We start from the raw sequence: 14,431 nt of genomic DNA, 5'->3' as shown, positions 1-14,431 counted from the left end.
AAGTAGATGACAGCCCTCTCTTCACTTGATTAGGAGAGCGCCCTCTGCTGTAATTAATGTGAATTACAGTCAAAACCATAGGTTTTTTTAAATAAAATGTTGTGTGAAATTATAGGTTTTCATTTTGTATTTGTGTTTTTTTTAAATAAAACAAACTCCCTAAAAACGTATACAGCTTCTGTGTGCTTTTATTAACATTGGGATGTACTGTGATGCAAGCGGCCGCCTGGGGGGGGGGGGGGGCAGCTAAAATCTCGCCTAGGGCAGCAAATTGCCCTCACTAGAGATCAGGTTGCCTCATAAGTTAGTAAATCAAATACATGACTTTGACTTGATACTTGAATATGCTTTGAGAAAACACAAACAGCCTAAAACCCCAGCTCTCCGTAGGGTTTCATTATCTTGTTAAAGTGTTGGCAGCTCATTCCTTCAAACGGAGCCTCTGATTATAATAAGGGGAAATGTGAAGGGTCTATTTCAAGCTTGGTGGGCAGAGAAGTTATTGGGCTTTGTTTTGTATTAGCCACGATTTGTTAGAAAATGTTCTTAACTTGAATTGACTGAATTTATTTAAAATGTGGGATTATTATTAATACAAGAATACTGCTGCGGAATAACTGTTTACATATATTTTAAAAGTAAAGTATAAGAAAAGCATAAGTTTTATGTTTGATAAGATAAAATTGATCTTTATTAATCCCCGTGGGGAAATGCAGGAGTTGAAACAGCAACAGGGTGAGAATGAAAAACAGGATGGCACAGATTCACAGATTAATACAATTTAAGATCAAATCAAAGATACAAATAAAAATGATAGAAAACTATGAAATAAGAGATGAAATAAAATGAACATATATATATATATATACATCTTGGGTCATATATACATCTTGGGTCATATATATACATCTTGGGTCATATATACATCTTGGGTCATATATACACATCTTGGGTCATATATATACATCTTGGGTCATATATACATCTTGGGTCATATATACACATCTTGGGTCATATATATACATCTTGGGTCATATATACATGTTAGATATATTTACATGAATGTGTGGAAACAGTGTGTTTGATGTCCAGTAATTGTGTCACATTTGGGCCGTATTGCAATATACTTTGAGAGTTTGCTGAGGGACAATTCAAATGAATGAACTAGATCTGATACTTAGATTATTTTAAAATGTTAACGTAAATACAAAAACAGAATTGATTTGATCTACAATTTGCATGATTTTGCATTACATCAGCAGCACTAACTATGGTCTTGCCTGAAGTGAATATATCTGCACTGTCCTTGTTGTTCGGAGTCTGAGTTTTTATGGTTTTGCACTTATTGTAAGTCCCTTTGGATAAAAGCCTCAGCTAAATGAAATGTCATCACTCCTGTGGGTATTGTCCACAGTATTACATGTGTGATATATGCAATATGTAATGTAAAGCACATTTTAGATTAGTCTCTAATTATTTATAATCAGGAATCACTTCTTTTAAACCTTATAAGGTTCAAGATTCAATGCTTTAAGTTTCATGTGTACATAGCTACAGTTTAGATATGACAATGAACATCTGAGGTCACAGGCTCCTCCCACAGAGCAACACAATAACAGATAAAATAGTGCAAGTAAATAACATAGTAGAAATAGTGCAAGAATAGTCTATTTACAAGTGATTGGAATATTGATATCTATAAGTTGAAAACAGATTAATGTTAAAAGTTCAGGTGTTTAACAGTCTAATAGATGTTATGGGTTTATTCTAGGGCTGGGCGGTATGGATCATTTATCACAATATTTTCAGATATCGTTATTGTGATGAAACTGCAGCACTTATATTTGTTGTTTTCTACAAATATTTACACAATGACATTTTGGTAAGTCATATGGATATCACCACCTAGTGGGTAAAAACAGATGATGCCAGTTTGTAAAGCACATCTTTTCACGTTAAGGCTGCTTTTCAAACCAGTGGGATATTACGATGTCAGAAATCTATCACGATGTCTGGTCTCATAAAATGATACAAATATTATATAATAATAATAATACATTTTATAGCACTTTTCTCGAACCCAAAGACGCTTATATAGATATATTGCCCAGCCCTAGCTTTTTAAACTTCGTCTGAGGGCTCTTTGGGTTCATTGTCGTGGTCTTTGACCTCTGACCCCTCTTTCTGTTGATCTTCACCGCCCTCTGCGGCACCGGTCCTCAGCTCCTTCAGTTCCTCACCATCCACCCCCGGATCTCCTCCTTTCTTACTGATCCCTGTGAAAAACATGGAGCAAACCGTGTTAGACACTTTATACAATTAAGGAAAGAACCGATAACATTTAAAGAGGCCCTTTTATGATTTTTGGGGTCTTCCCTTTTTTGTTTTCGTGCATGTAAATGGTCTGCAAAGGCTAAAATCCCTGTGTTCCCTCCAGAGGGAGTTTCTCTCACACACTTCTTAGTCTCAAACACAGTAAGAGAAAAAAGAAAAGTCATTCAAACTAGCTGCACCTTTACCAGCTTTGAGAACACTTTAATGATCAATCATTATAAAATATATCATATATATTATTCTGAAATGGACCAATCTGCACAATCACTACTTTTACTGTCGCTACTTTCACTATATTTTGATGATAATACTTTAATACTTTGACTTGAGGAACATTTTGAATGCAGGACTTTTAATGTAACAGAGTATTCCTACACTCTGGTACTTCGACTTTTACTCAAGTACAAGATCTGAGTACTTCTACTTTTACTCAAGTACAAGATCTATACTTATACCACCTCCTACCAAGCCTATGAAAGAAACTATTTGAAAACGAAGGCTAAAGCTAACGTTAGCAGATAGTGACAATGTATGCTAGTTAGCTAGCTCAAAGATTCATTAAATAATATTGCGACAGGAACACTTTTCAGTGCACATCACGCTCTGCCGCTCCGACAGGGAGCTCTGCTCTGAACACCTGAACGGCCCGCTCTAACAGTTGTTCACCAGCGGTCCAGTCTGTGCCACAGTGACTCCGGACCGCACAGTTAATATTAACGAACGCACCGTAGGTAATGTAGCTGCTGAAGCTAGACCCTCATCCCGGAGCAGCAGAGCCTTATTATACATCCATGAGCAGAGCCGACAGGCAGGAAGACTCGAGCACACAGCTCGCGCTTCATTATAATATATAAAAAAAGAACACCATGCGTGTCATGATGGCACATAACAGCTCGCGGCCGCATACTACTCCGGGTCCCAGACCCCCCCCATACCCCAAAAATATTTTTATTGCAGATCTACATGAATCACACAAACGACCTATTTTGGATTCAAAACGGCGAATTTCGCCGAAAGGTGACAAGTTTGCATCCCTGATAGGGGCACTGATCTGACATACCTACCAAACGTCATCTCATAATTCAGAGAGCTGATTGGCTGTAAGTACGTGTGACGCGAAAAGTGTAGTTTTCACCCTGTAGTGAAGAGGAGACGAGAGAGAGCAGCGTATAGCGATTAAAATCAGTGAAACGGAAAGAAAATGAATGAAGTTGACCATCTACTTCAGCTTTGGTAAGTTCATTTGATGTCATATCTTTTGTTGATCTTCTGTGTTTTACCTACAGGCTATTGCTCTGCTGGATCCATTGATATTGTGACACGGTATTGTTAACATGGCCCACCAGTGCAGAAATACCCGGATGTTGACAAGCAAGCCTCTATCACGACTTTTGGTTCACTATAACCAGGGGTGCACATAACTGGTACGCAGGTACGCATGCGCGGCAACAATCTGAAATGCGTAACGTCACTTGTGTCACAACGCGCCTTTGCGTACCTGATAGGTCATCAAAACAAAAACACATATTTCGTCTACACGTGTTTCTTGTCAACACTCAGTGGAGTAAATTATTAGACATGTCCAAAAAAACCAAAGACATTAAGCAGCCACTTTGCCGTTTCGCTCCCTGCAAAAATCTTCGGACTTTCTATGACTGATTGAACTGGGTGCTGGCTGTGCCGCGCAGGACATAACCGACGGACCTGTGAAGCTTCACAGGAGAAAGAGGCTTAGATCACTGGACGACAGAGTTGGTCGCCGTGTGCACAGACGGGGCTGCTGTTAACGTCGGTGTGTAGGCCTACAACAGAATTGTACCAAAACTACATCAACTGGCTGCAGTGGGAGACTCCCCTGTGCACATTCTGTGCCCCGCGCACACACTGGAGAACTGCGCAAAATCAGCTGATCACAACGTTCACGCTCTGTGGTCAAGCTGCTGCAGTTTTATTAACAACAAAGTGGAGTAAAACACACAGCTGCCTGCAAACTTACTCAGGCTGTTAATGGAAGAGTTTGAAATCAGACAGGGTTAGGTGGATGAAGTGTTACTCAAGTAAAATTAGAAAAGTATTATCATCAACACCTAGTTAAAGTAGCGACAGTAAAAGTAGTCATTTTGCAGATTGGTCCATTTCATAATAATGTATATGATATGTTTTATAATTATTGATCATTAAAGTGTTTAAAAATTAGTTTGAATGACTTTGTATAGGCTACTGCAGGGTAGCTTGTGAATTTACTCCAGGTGGAACTAAAGTCTGATTTAAGACTTGATTATATTTCACATCATTCATCCAGATCTGTGAAGTAACTAAAATGTATTAACTACATGTAGTGGAGGAAAAGTACATTATTTACCTCTGAACTGTAGTGGAGTAGAAGTACAAAGTAGCATAAATTGTACCTAAGTACAGTACTTGAATAAATGTACTTTGTTACTTCCCTCCTCTGAAATCAGATATGACTACAAGTCATGTGATAATTTCTTAGTATTTGATCCTTCAACTTGGCCTCAGGAAATGCAAGGACTTCACAGTTTTGGCAACAAGTTTTGGAGAAAGCAAATCGGAGGCTTAAAAAGAGACAGGGAGGTGCATCTTCATCATCTTCATCATCTAGCATGCAAGAAGTGTAAATAGAGGACAGTGAAGGAGACACTGAGGAGGACAGTGAGGACGACTGCACTTATTAACACCACGCTTCATGTGGGGTGAGTACCAAACGCTGTCTCCTGGTACTCATCTGAGTAACTCACTAAAAAAGTTATGTGCACCCCTGACTATAACAAACATTTGTGGAGAATACGAAGATTTGTTCAGTTCTTGTCAAGCAAATGTATATGTACTACGTATGTTAGTAAAGAGGTTTTAGATTGGCCAGTCTTCATGTGAAGTTATCGCCATCTCTCGGCGTGAAAACAGTATTTCCCCCGTCTGCGTTTTCATAGTAACGTGGTTGCTAGGGACGCAGCTCTCGCTGCCGGAAATGAGTATTCTCGTCCGTGTCCAACACATTCTCACTCCCAACTCGTCCTATATGTCAGGATCCCTTGGCGTCACTATCAACGCAGTGGGGGGCCCTTTAGCGTCGATGTTCAACTATCAGGGAGTCCCATTGACTTCCATAGAGCGACACCCCCCCCCCCCCTCTCTATCCTATCGGAACCATGGATAGCCGGCGATTTGTTTACGCGTTTAAAAAAGCACCAGAAGCTTATATATAAATATATATAAATATATATATATATATATATATATATATATATATATATAAACATCTACGTTTTTCGTGCCCCACCACTTTTGTACATATAAATGTGACGAGAAAGCCTTTGAATCTTGAAATGATAGTTGTTGTGGTTCAATGTTTTTCGGCAGCGCAGCACCTCTGCATGCAAGGCACTGATATTTCCAGTGATGGTTAATGATCACTTCACAAGGAGGGCTTGATCAGAAACAATATTCTAACATAAGAAACCCTATCCTCTAAATGGAGTGAAATAAAAAGGTAAAACATTTCAGTCAGAGGTCAGCACACTTCTAGAGACGATGCAGAGGGATTCTTTAGTACGAGTCAATACATGGGCTTCTAGGAAATCCTACCCTACGTGCATTTAAGTTCAGAGTTTCAGCAAGATTCACAAAACTGATAATTCAATTATTTAGAGCAGAAACTTACGGATCACTCTACGTTCCACCAGAATCCAAACGACAACGACAACGAGAGCAACGACAGCAGAAGGAATTAGGACACAGAGGACAATTTTCCAGACATGGATCCTCTTCTCTGCAGCTGAAAGTTGAAAGAAGGGCAGAATCAGAGGTGGTTCAGTCTTTCCCCAACATAATATATGTTGGAGATATTCATTGATTGATATATTTAAAAGTAAAACATAGCTGTAAACACGCATCACAGCTAAGAGTTTATCGTCCACGCGGCTGCACTCACTGGGAGTTCAGTCGCCACAGAAACATGTCATGATGTAATACATGTCAGCCATGAAGAAAGCCATGACTGTAATGAATGTTACTTGCTTACATGCGATATATGTAGCTTATGTTTAGCGTGCATTGCTAAATTAAGACTAGCACAGAAGAAACAGATGAACGCTTTACTTCTGTGTAACGCACTTCAGCCACTTGTGACAACGAACACCATGACAGAAAACACTTTAAATATTCACTCGTTAGAAAGTTAGTTCGTGGAACCCTTCACTCCTATCCTCTTTCAGAGATGCCTTTTTTTAAAAGTAGATTTGAAAGATTATCCTCGTCTAAACTTTTTTTCCTGGTACAAGTATTAGATAATCATAATGTTCGGGTTATTTGTCTGAATTTTCTTTCACATAATGTCACCGTTAATTTTGTAATTAAAAATGACAAATTAAATAAAAAAGGCAACAAAAAAAAGAGTCATAAACAAAGGAGAGAAAACTATTTGGATGAAACTTAAAAACTTGAATCACCAGATTGTGTTCATTAAAAATGAGTAGAAACATTCATGTGTTTGTTCCAGGTGAGTCTTAATTTCTCCATGCACTTTTAACAGACATGATTTGTTTCTCACTTGCCTCTCAGAGCTTCCAGGCTGTTCAGTATTAAACTCTTACCGACGGTGAGGTGAGTCGAACATCTTGGCCCCGTTTCTGAGATAAAGACTTCATAAGATCCATTGTCAGACAGAGATACGTTGGAGATGGTCAGAGTCAGGACTCCTCTGGTCAGGTCTCCATGATTCAGAGTGGTTCTGTTTCTGTACTGAAGCATCTGGGAATCAGGGTCGTCGTGTTGACCTCGATAAAAATGAACGTAACCGTTCCCTCTATTCCATTGCACTGTGTACTTGGACACGTCGGTGTGGTTGACCAGACGACACTGAAGAGTTGCATTTCTTCCCTCCACGGCCTCTACAGGCTGAGAGGGACGAAATACAAGATGTTGTCCTGGGTACAAAAAAAGATGAAAAAAAACGTTTTAAAAGAAAAGCTATCCTTTTTAAATCATTGAGATTGAACCATGTTAAAAACAGACGCTCTCCTTAGAAAACAAAAACTCAAGTAAAAAAACTGCAGTAAAATTATACATCCATATTATCTTCCACATTCATTGAGATACATTTCCTGACCACATCATCACTACCAAATATTCAGTTTCAGAATTACCTTTTGAATATTTGTTTACAAAATTCCACTTACATTTTTATGAGGAAAAAGACATCAAATGTAACTAAGGGAGAGTAACCTAGAAAGGATTTTTCCCTTGATAACTCTGAAATAATAATTAATTTCCTCACTTTTTGCCACTGTATTTTATTACAAATAAATACATGACTTTAAAAAAAAGCACCATGTCATGACTGCTCATATAATGAACACACACAGTGGATAACTGCCCCAAGTAATTATACAATAGTGTCTAACATCACTAAAGCTAATAAAATATTGGTGATGCTTCCAAGTAAAAGTTATTTTGTGATGTTGATTAAACTCTGATCATAATTGTGTTATTGTGGGCATTGAGTTTTGTGGGGTTTGTTGGTTGTTATCAAAAGATGCTGATATGCTGGCAATTGTTTTGCCTCTCAGAGCTTCTAGGCTGTTCAGTATTAAACTCTTACCGACGGTGAGGAGAGTCGAACATCTGACCTCCAGCTGTGGGAGATAGACTTCATAAGATCCATTGTTAGACAGAGATACGTTGGAGATGGTCAGAGTCACGACTCCTCTGGTCAGGTCTACATGATTCAGAGTGGTTCTGTCTCTGTACTCAAGCATCTGGGAATCTGGGTCGTCGCGTTGACTTCGATAAACATGAACTTGGCGGGTGAGCCCTCTATTCCATTCCACTGTTGTAGAGGACAGGTCGGTGTGGTTGACCAGACGACACTGAACAGTTGCAGATCCTCCCTCCACGGCCTCGACAGGCTGAGAGGGACGACATGCAGGTTGTCCTGGGTAAAAAGAAAGAAAGAAACAGTTTTAAAAGAAAAGCTATCCTTTTTAAATCATTGAGATTGAACCATGTTAAAAACAGACGCTCTCCTTAGAAAACAAAAACTCAAGTAAAAAAACTGCAGTAAAATTATACATCCATATTATCTTCCACATTCACGGAGATACATTTCCTGACCACATCATCACTACCAAATATTTAGTTTCAGAATTACCTTTTGAATATTTGTTTACAAAATTCCACTTTAGTTTTATGAGGAAAAAGTTATAAAATGTAACTAAGGGAGAGTAACCTAGAAATGTTTTTTTCCTTGATAACTCTGAAATAATAATGAATTTCCTTTATTTTTTATTACAAATAAATACATTAATACGTTTTAAAGCACGTGAAGAAAAGCATTTTTTAAATGTCATTATTCACCTTTTTTTTAAAGAGATTATTAATCATAAACATCATTGTGTATTTTTTTTTCTAAAAGCACCATGTCATGACTGCTCATATAATGAACACACAGAGTGGATAACTGAGTAATTATAAAATAGTGTCCAACATCACTAAAGCTAATACGACATTGGTGATGCTTCCGAGTAAAACAAAATGTCTGACGATGTTGATTCAACTCTGATCATAATTGTGTTATTGTTGTATTGCAACAACGCATGAACCACTGATCCTTTGTGGTGTAATGTAGTTGCTCGAGTACTGCATACAAGTATGATTTTGGGGTACTTGTACTTTTTCATTTGGTGCTACTTTATACTCCACAGGGATGCAAACTCATCAGGTATGAAAAAGGTGACAAGGATCCGAGCCCCCCGACCCCACGGAATATCGGCTTTAAAATGAGGAATAACAGAGGATCAACTAAAGCAGTTAATAACAGAAACGCCAAAGAGTCACATCTAATAGAAATGTATAAAAGCATTTATTTTAATTGTGTAGCAGTCAGTTTATAATGTTGGCAGGACTGTTGAGCATTTTGAAAATGTATTTTCATGTTTTCTGTGCAAGGCTTAGTCTTTCTATCTTTATAGCCAGTGGTGTAAAGTAACTAAGTTCATAAACTCAAGTACTATACTTGGGTACAATTTTGAGATACTTGTACTTTATTTAAGTATTTCAATGTTTTGCTACTTTGTACTTCTACTCCACTACAGTTCAGAGGTACATGGTGTACTTTTACTCCACTACATGTATTGATTACCTGTAGTTACTTTACAGATGTGGATGAATGATGTGAAATATAATCAAGTGTTAAATCAGACTTTAGTTCCACCTGGAGTAAATTCACAAGCTACCCTGCAGTATACAAAGTCATTCAAACTAGCTGCACCTTTACCAGCTTTGAGAACACTTTCATGATCAATCATTATAAAACATATCATATTATTCTGAAATGGACCAATCTGCACAATGACTACTTTTACTGTCGGTACTTTAACTATATTTTGATGAGAATACTTTTCTACTTTTACTTGAGGAACATTTTGAATGCAGGACTTTTACTGTAACAGAGTATTCCTACACTCTGGTACTTCTACTTTTACTCAAGTACAAGATCTGAGTACTTCTACTTTTACTCAAGTCCAAGATCTGAGTACTTAACAAAAAGATCAAACATGACAACTCTAAGCTGGATTTAAAAGCTCAAATACAATATTTTCATGATGAAGATTAATCGGTATCCAGCATTAAAAGCATAACAGCGATAGTAGGCCCATTGTCGGACAAACACGTGAGTTCAAAACTTAAGTTCAAAGTTGTACCTGTAACCTTTAAATAGAGAAAACAGTACAGATGTCAGTACAATAACATAGTACTAACACGTTATATTGTAAATAACTACACACTCGTGCAGACCGTGTAGCTTTAACGTGTTGACATCTAACTTTGTAGTTTAACTTACCGACGGCAGCCAAAATGAACATAGTCTGTGCAATGAGCAGCTTCCTGATCATTATTACACCGATATCGCCTTAACTCAAATTCAAAAGAAGATATAATAAAACCGTGTCGCCGGTGAGCTGGACTTAAAGCTATGCTATGCTATGCTATGCTCTGCTCTGCTTTAAACTCCGCGGGAATACGTCACTTCCGGGCAAACATTACGGCTGTCATCTTGTTATGAATGCACGACTTTTACTTTAGTAGACTAGAGCGTTATCTAAGCATGTGGTACAAGTAGTTTTATTTCAAAAAATAAATACATCTAAAACTACTAACTAATACTGTGTTTATAAAAGCTGGTAAAGGTGCAGCTAGTTTGAATGACTTTGTATACTGCAGGGTAGCTTGTGAATTTACTCCAGGTGGAACTAAAGTCTGATTTAACACTTGATTATATTTCACATCATTCATCCACATCTGTAAAGTAACTAAAGGTATTAAATACATGTAGTGGAGGAAAAGTACACCATTTACCTCTGAACTGAAGTGGAGTAGAAGTTGCAAAAAAGGAAATACTCAAGTACAATACATATACATTGTAGTAAAGTACAGTACTTCAGTAAATGTACTTTACACCACTGCGTGTCATTAAAAAAAATCAACTATATCCATCATACCAAGTAAAAAATAGACAGTAATGCGACTGTCATTACCCATTTTGTCTCTGACCAACGTGAACAACTTATATATATATATAAGCTATGGTCGATTCTTAAGTTCAACGTAGTACATTAAACACTTGAACAGAGCGCATACTGTCAATGTCAGGTTTATAACCTCACAATAACACGTTTTAGGTAAATAACAACAAGCCAATGCACGCGCTACCGCACCACCTACACTAGAGTTGACATATAACTTTATAAATTAACTTACCCACGACAAGATGTAATAGAGTCGGGAGAGTAAGCATCTGCTCGATCATTATTAGATCAATACAGCGACAACTTTAAGTAACAAAGGTATAAACGGGTATTTCTGGTCTGAATGAGGCGTGAGTTTCTCCCGCAAAGGATTTGAGAGGAGAAACAAAACCTCGCGGGGAAACAAACCCTCGCGGGAGAATCGGAAGTCTCGGCTTATCCAGAACCTCCTTTTACATTCTTCAAAATAAAAGCTTTAGTTTCAACATTTATCCGTCATAAACTGTAGTGATGTTAGAACATCAATTCAGCTCAAGCGTTTCATTAGAGGTGGGAGAAGTACTCTGATCTTGTACTTGAGTAAAAGTAGAAGTACTCGCATCTTGAGTAAAAGTACTCAGATCTTGTACTTGAGTAAAAGTAGAAGTACTCAGATCTTGAGTAAAAGTACTCAGATCTTGTATTTGAGTAAAAGTAGAAGTACTCAGACCTTGAGTAAAAGTACTCAGATGTTGTACTTGAGTAAAAGTAGAAGTACTCAGATGTTGTACTTGAGTAAAAGTAGAAGTACTCAAATCTTGAGTAAAATAACTGCAATGGTTACATGTCAACTATAGGATCCTGAATTAAAGAGTATTGAGCATTACATGTTAGTCTCCCTGCAGTTCAACCTGTAGTCTCTGAGTTCAACAAGCACAGATATTAAGGTTTCCTGCAGAGAATACACGAGCCCTCCTAAAATCATGAATTAAATAATGAACTACATCTTCTTCAATATTATTCCCCCAACTTGGGTTTATAAAATATAATAATATATATAATAAAATGAAAGTATCAGTAAGATTATTACCTGAGAGAAATGGTGAGAGTAGTCCACATGTTGAAAGCTGTCTGTAGGCTGAGGAGAACCGAAAAGTGTGGTCGGAGTCTCGGGCTTACTTTCCTTCAGTTTGCCGCGTTATTTTGTCGATCCCTCCCCCTACACACTCCCCCTACACACTCCCCCTACACACTCCCCCTCCGTGACGTAGTGAACTCCGTGGAGTGACTCTCAGCTCAACGAGGCTCCCTCCTGTCAGATGGAGGGAGTAAATACAGCGGCAGGCTTTGGGACAAACTCCCCTCTCTCCGGCAGAAACAGGAAATGCCGTTGTCAGTACCATATGTGTTCGCCCTACCATATGTGTTCGGGGCATGGATGTATAATAAGAACTGGATACAGCGTGGGAGGCGGGGCCTCATTCATTCCTATGAGAGTTGCTCATTCGCGCATGATGATAAAATGGCCCAACTTTTGAGAGAGCGAAACGTCACAGATTACCCGGCATGCCTGAGAAGTACCCGTATGTGCGCTCATAGCGCATGCGCAACTTTAACCATGCCCCCCAAAATGCTCGTTCACATCAAGCACGTCAATTTGCGTACACGTAACAGCACCGCACGTTCATGACAGCATGGTAATGTTTGTTATGATAGATTTGATATTAACGAGGCTGCAGTTAGCAGCTAGCGGGTAGCTAGTAATTATGCTAATTTACACATCAATCGTTATGTACTTTTATATTACGCTGTAACAGGATCTAGTGATATCCAAGCAACAGAGCTTCATTTAGCATGAAATAATTATTGCACTGTATATATATATATATATATATATATATATATATATATATATATATATATATATATATATATATATATATACACACATACACACACAGTGCAATAAGCTTCTTAGTGCAATAAGAAGCTACAGGGACGTTAATCTACGTCGGTAATATTAACTTTATTTAATACAACATTTACGGTACAAGATTTAATCATACAGCCCATGTAGTATAATATTTTACAAATGATGAATTACAGCAAACATGTGCAATATATCCATTATTACAGCTCCGTGGGCTGGCAGTAAGGCGATATGGGTCCGTTCTTATTGTGCATCCATGGGTAAAGATAAACTCATGTAGTGCTGAACACGTAACATGAACGTGCCGGGCGGCGCGGTCCCGTGGGTTAGATGCGCGTTCATAATGCAGAGGGAAATAACTCTCAGAATAACGTTATTAGCACATTTTACAACTTGAGGAACGAATGTTTTTAATAAGGGCTATACAAGTGTTCATACTGGGTAGTTTATTTAGTTTAAAAAAAATTATCCAACGATTTACAGACCACTCTTTCCCCATGTAAGTCAATGGGAAAAAGTGTTTCCGGGCCTGGCAACCAAAAGGAAGTGTAGTACCGCCGTTTGGCCAGCACGAATATTTTCATCAGAGTCCGGCGCACTTCCTGGGGGCTTGGTTCGGGGTCCGTCGCTTACCAATGACGTCACCCATTGTGATTGGCTGTACGGAATCGTAGTAATCAGCAGCGAACCGCTTCAACACGTGTATTTCAGTGTATTCACGGCATTCATTTTGTTATTCTACAGTATTATTGTTTTATAGTTATTTGTTAATGTAACCCAATTTGTGTTCTTTGAAATTGAAAAGGATATCGCATTGTGTTTGTTACATTCGTTGCAGTTGTATAGGCTATGTGTTAAGTGTAATTTGGCATGTCCTATTTATGGACATGCTTTTATTTTGAAGGAGAGTTAGCGCAGTTGACAGGAAGTTGTTGTTGCTTTGGAAACAACGTGACAGAGATTAACGGAGAAAAGTAATATCTACATATAAAGACGGAGAAAGTAAACGATAACGTTTATGGTTAAGTGTTAGCACCCCCCGAAGAGGCACAAGCTCTTACGTTGATATTGGAGATTTCAATAAATTCAATTTGAAAAAAAAAACGGGGAAAAAAAACAAAAACGAATATCTGAATAACGAAATTGAAACCCGAATAGTACTCCAACGAACGAATATTCGGATATTTTGGTACAGTAGGGCTGTACCCGAATAATATAATAAAGTTATAGTAAATAATAACAAATTCCAGTGTTAGAATTCCATAATTCCATATTCATAAATAAAATGATATGCAAATAACATTTTCTTGGCTGTGGACTTGTACTCTACATAATTATGTTGAGCTCATGGTAATCTAATTCAATAAACAATAACTGCAATGAACAGATAGCATTTTCTGACTCGTAAAATGATTGGATATGGTGTAATTTGGCAAATGATTCTGTGTTGAAAAATGTATATCTTTAAAAACTGCGTTGGTGTATTAGGGCGGGCCATACTAATTTTTCTTGTAAATCGATCGAGAGGGGTGTTCAAATAACGTATTTTGGTGTGTAGAACACACATCTATTTAGATGCTTTTATTTTGAAGTTGTTGCTATGGAAACAACATGACGGAGAAAAAAGTAATATCTTCTACAT

The 14,431-nt window shown here is 37.9% G+C and overlaps 1 protein-coding gene across 1 annotated transcript; it reads right to left on the bottom strand.

Annotated features, from left to right (window-relative positions):
- Positions 1–2,058: 2,058 nt before the first annotated feature.
- LOC117481869 (butyrophilin subfamily 2 member A1-like) lies at positions 2,059–10,333 on the bottom strand. The gene is made up of 5 exons (XM_034129782.1): positions 10,196–10,333; positions 7,955–8,287; positions 6,948–7,280; positions 6,017–6,130; positions 2,059–2,276 (listed from the first exon to the last, which is right to left on the bottom strand). The coding sequence occupies exons 1-5, from the start codon at positions 10,245–10,247 to the stop codon at positions 2,122–2,124; spliced, it is 987 nt and encodes a 328-aa protein (XP_033985673.1). The 5' UTR covers positions 10,248–10,333; the 3' UTR covers positions 2,059–2,121.
- Positions 10,334–14,431: the final 4,098 nt, after the last annotated feature.

The sequence above is a fragment of the Trematomus bernacchii genome, unplaced genomic scaffold (assembly GCF_902827165.1).
Source record: "Trematomus bernacchii unplaced genomic scaffold, fTreBer1.1, whole genome shotgun sequence".
NCBI lineage: Eukaryota > Metazoa > Chordata > Actinopteri > Perciformes > Nototheniidae > Trematomus > Trematomus bernacchii.
Note: the sequence above shows the minus strand (reverse complement) of the source record. Positions and strands in the feature narration are given on the sequence as shown.

Bases quoted from the DNA above. Each gene is read 5' to 3' on its own strand.
- LOC117481869 (XM_034129782.1), bottom strand. From the start codon at position 10,247: ATGATCAGGAAGCTGCTCATTGCACAGACTATGTTCATTTTGGCTGCC. The intron at 8,288-10,195 runs GTAAGTTAAACT...CTTTTTACCCAG, and splicing joins GTTCATTTTGGCTGCCGTCG to GACAACCTGCATGTCGTCCC. The intron at 2,277-6,016 runs GTAAGTTTCTGC...TGTTTTTCACAG, and splicing joins GGTGGAACGTAGAGTGATCC to GGATCAGTAAGAAAGGAGGA.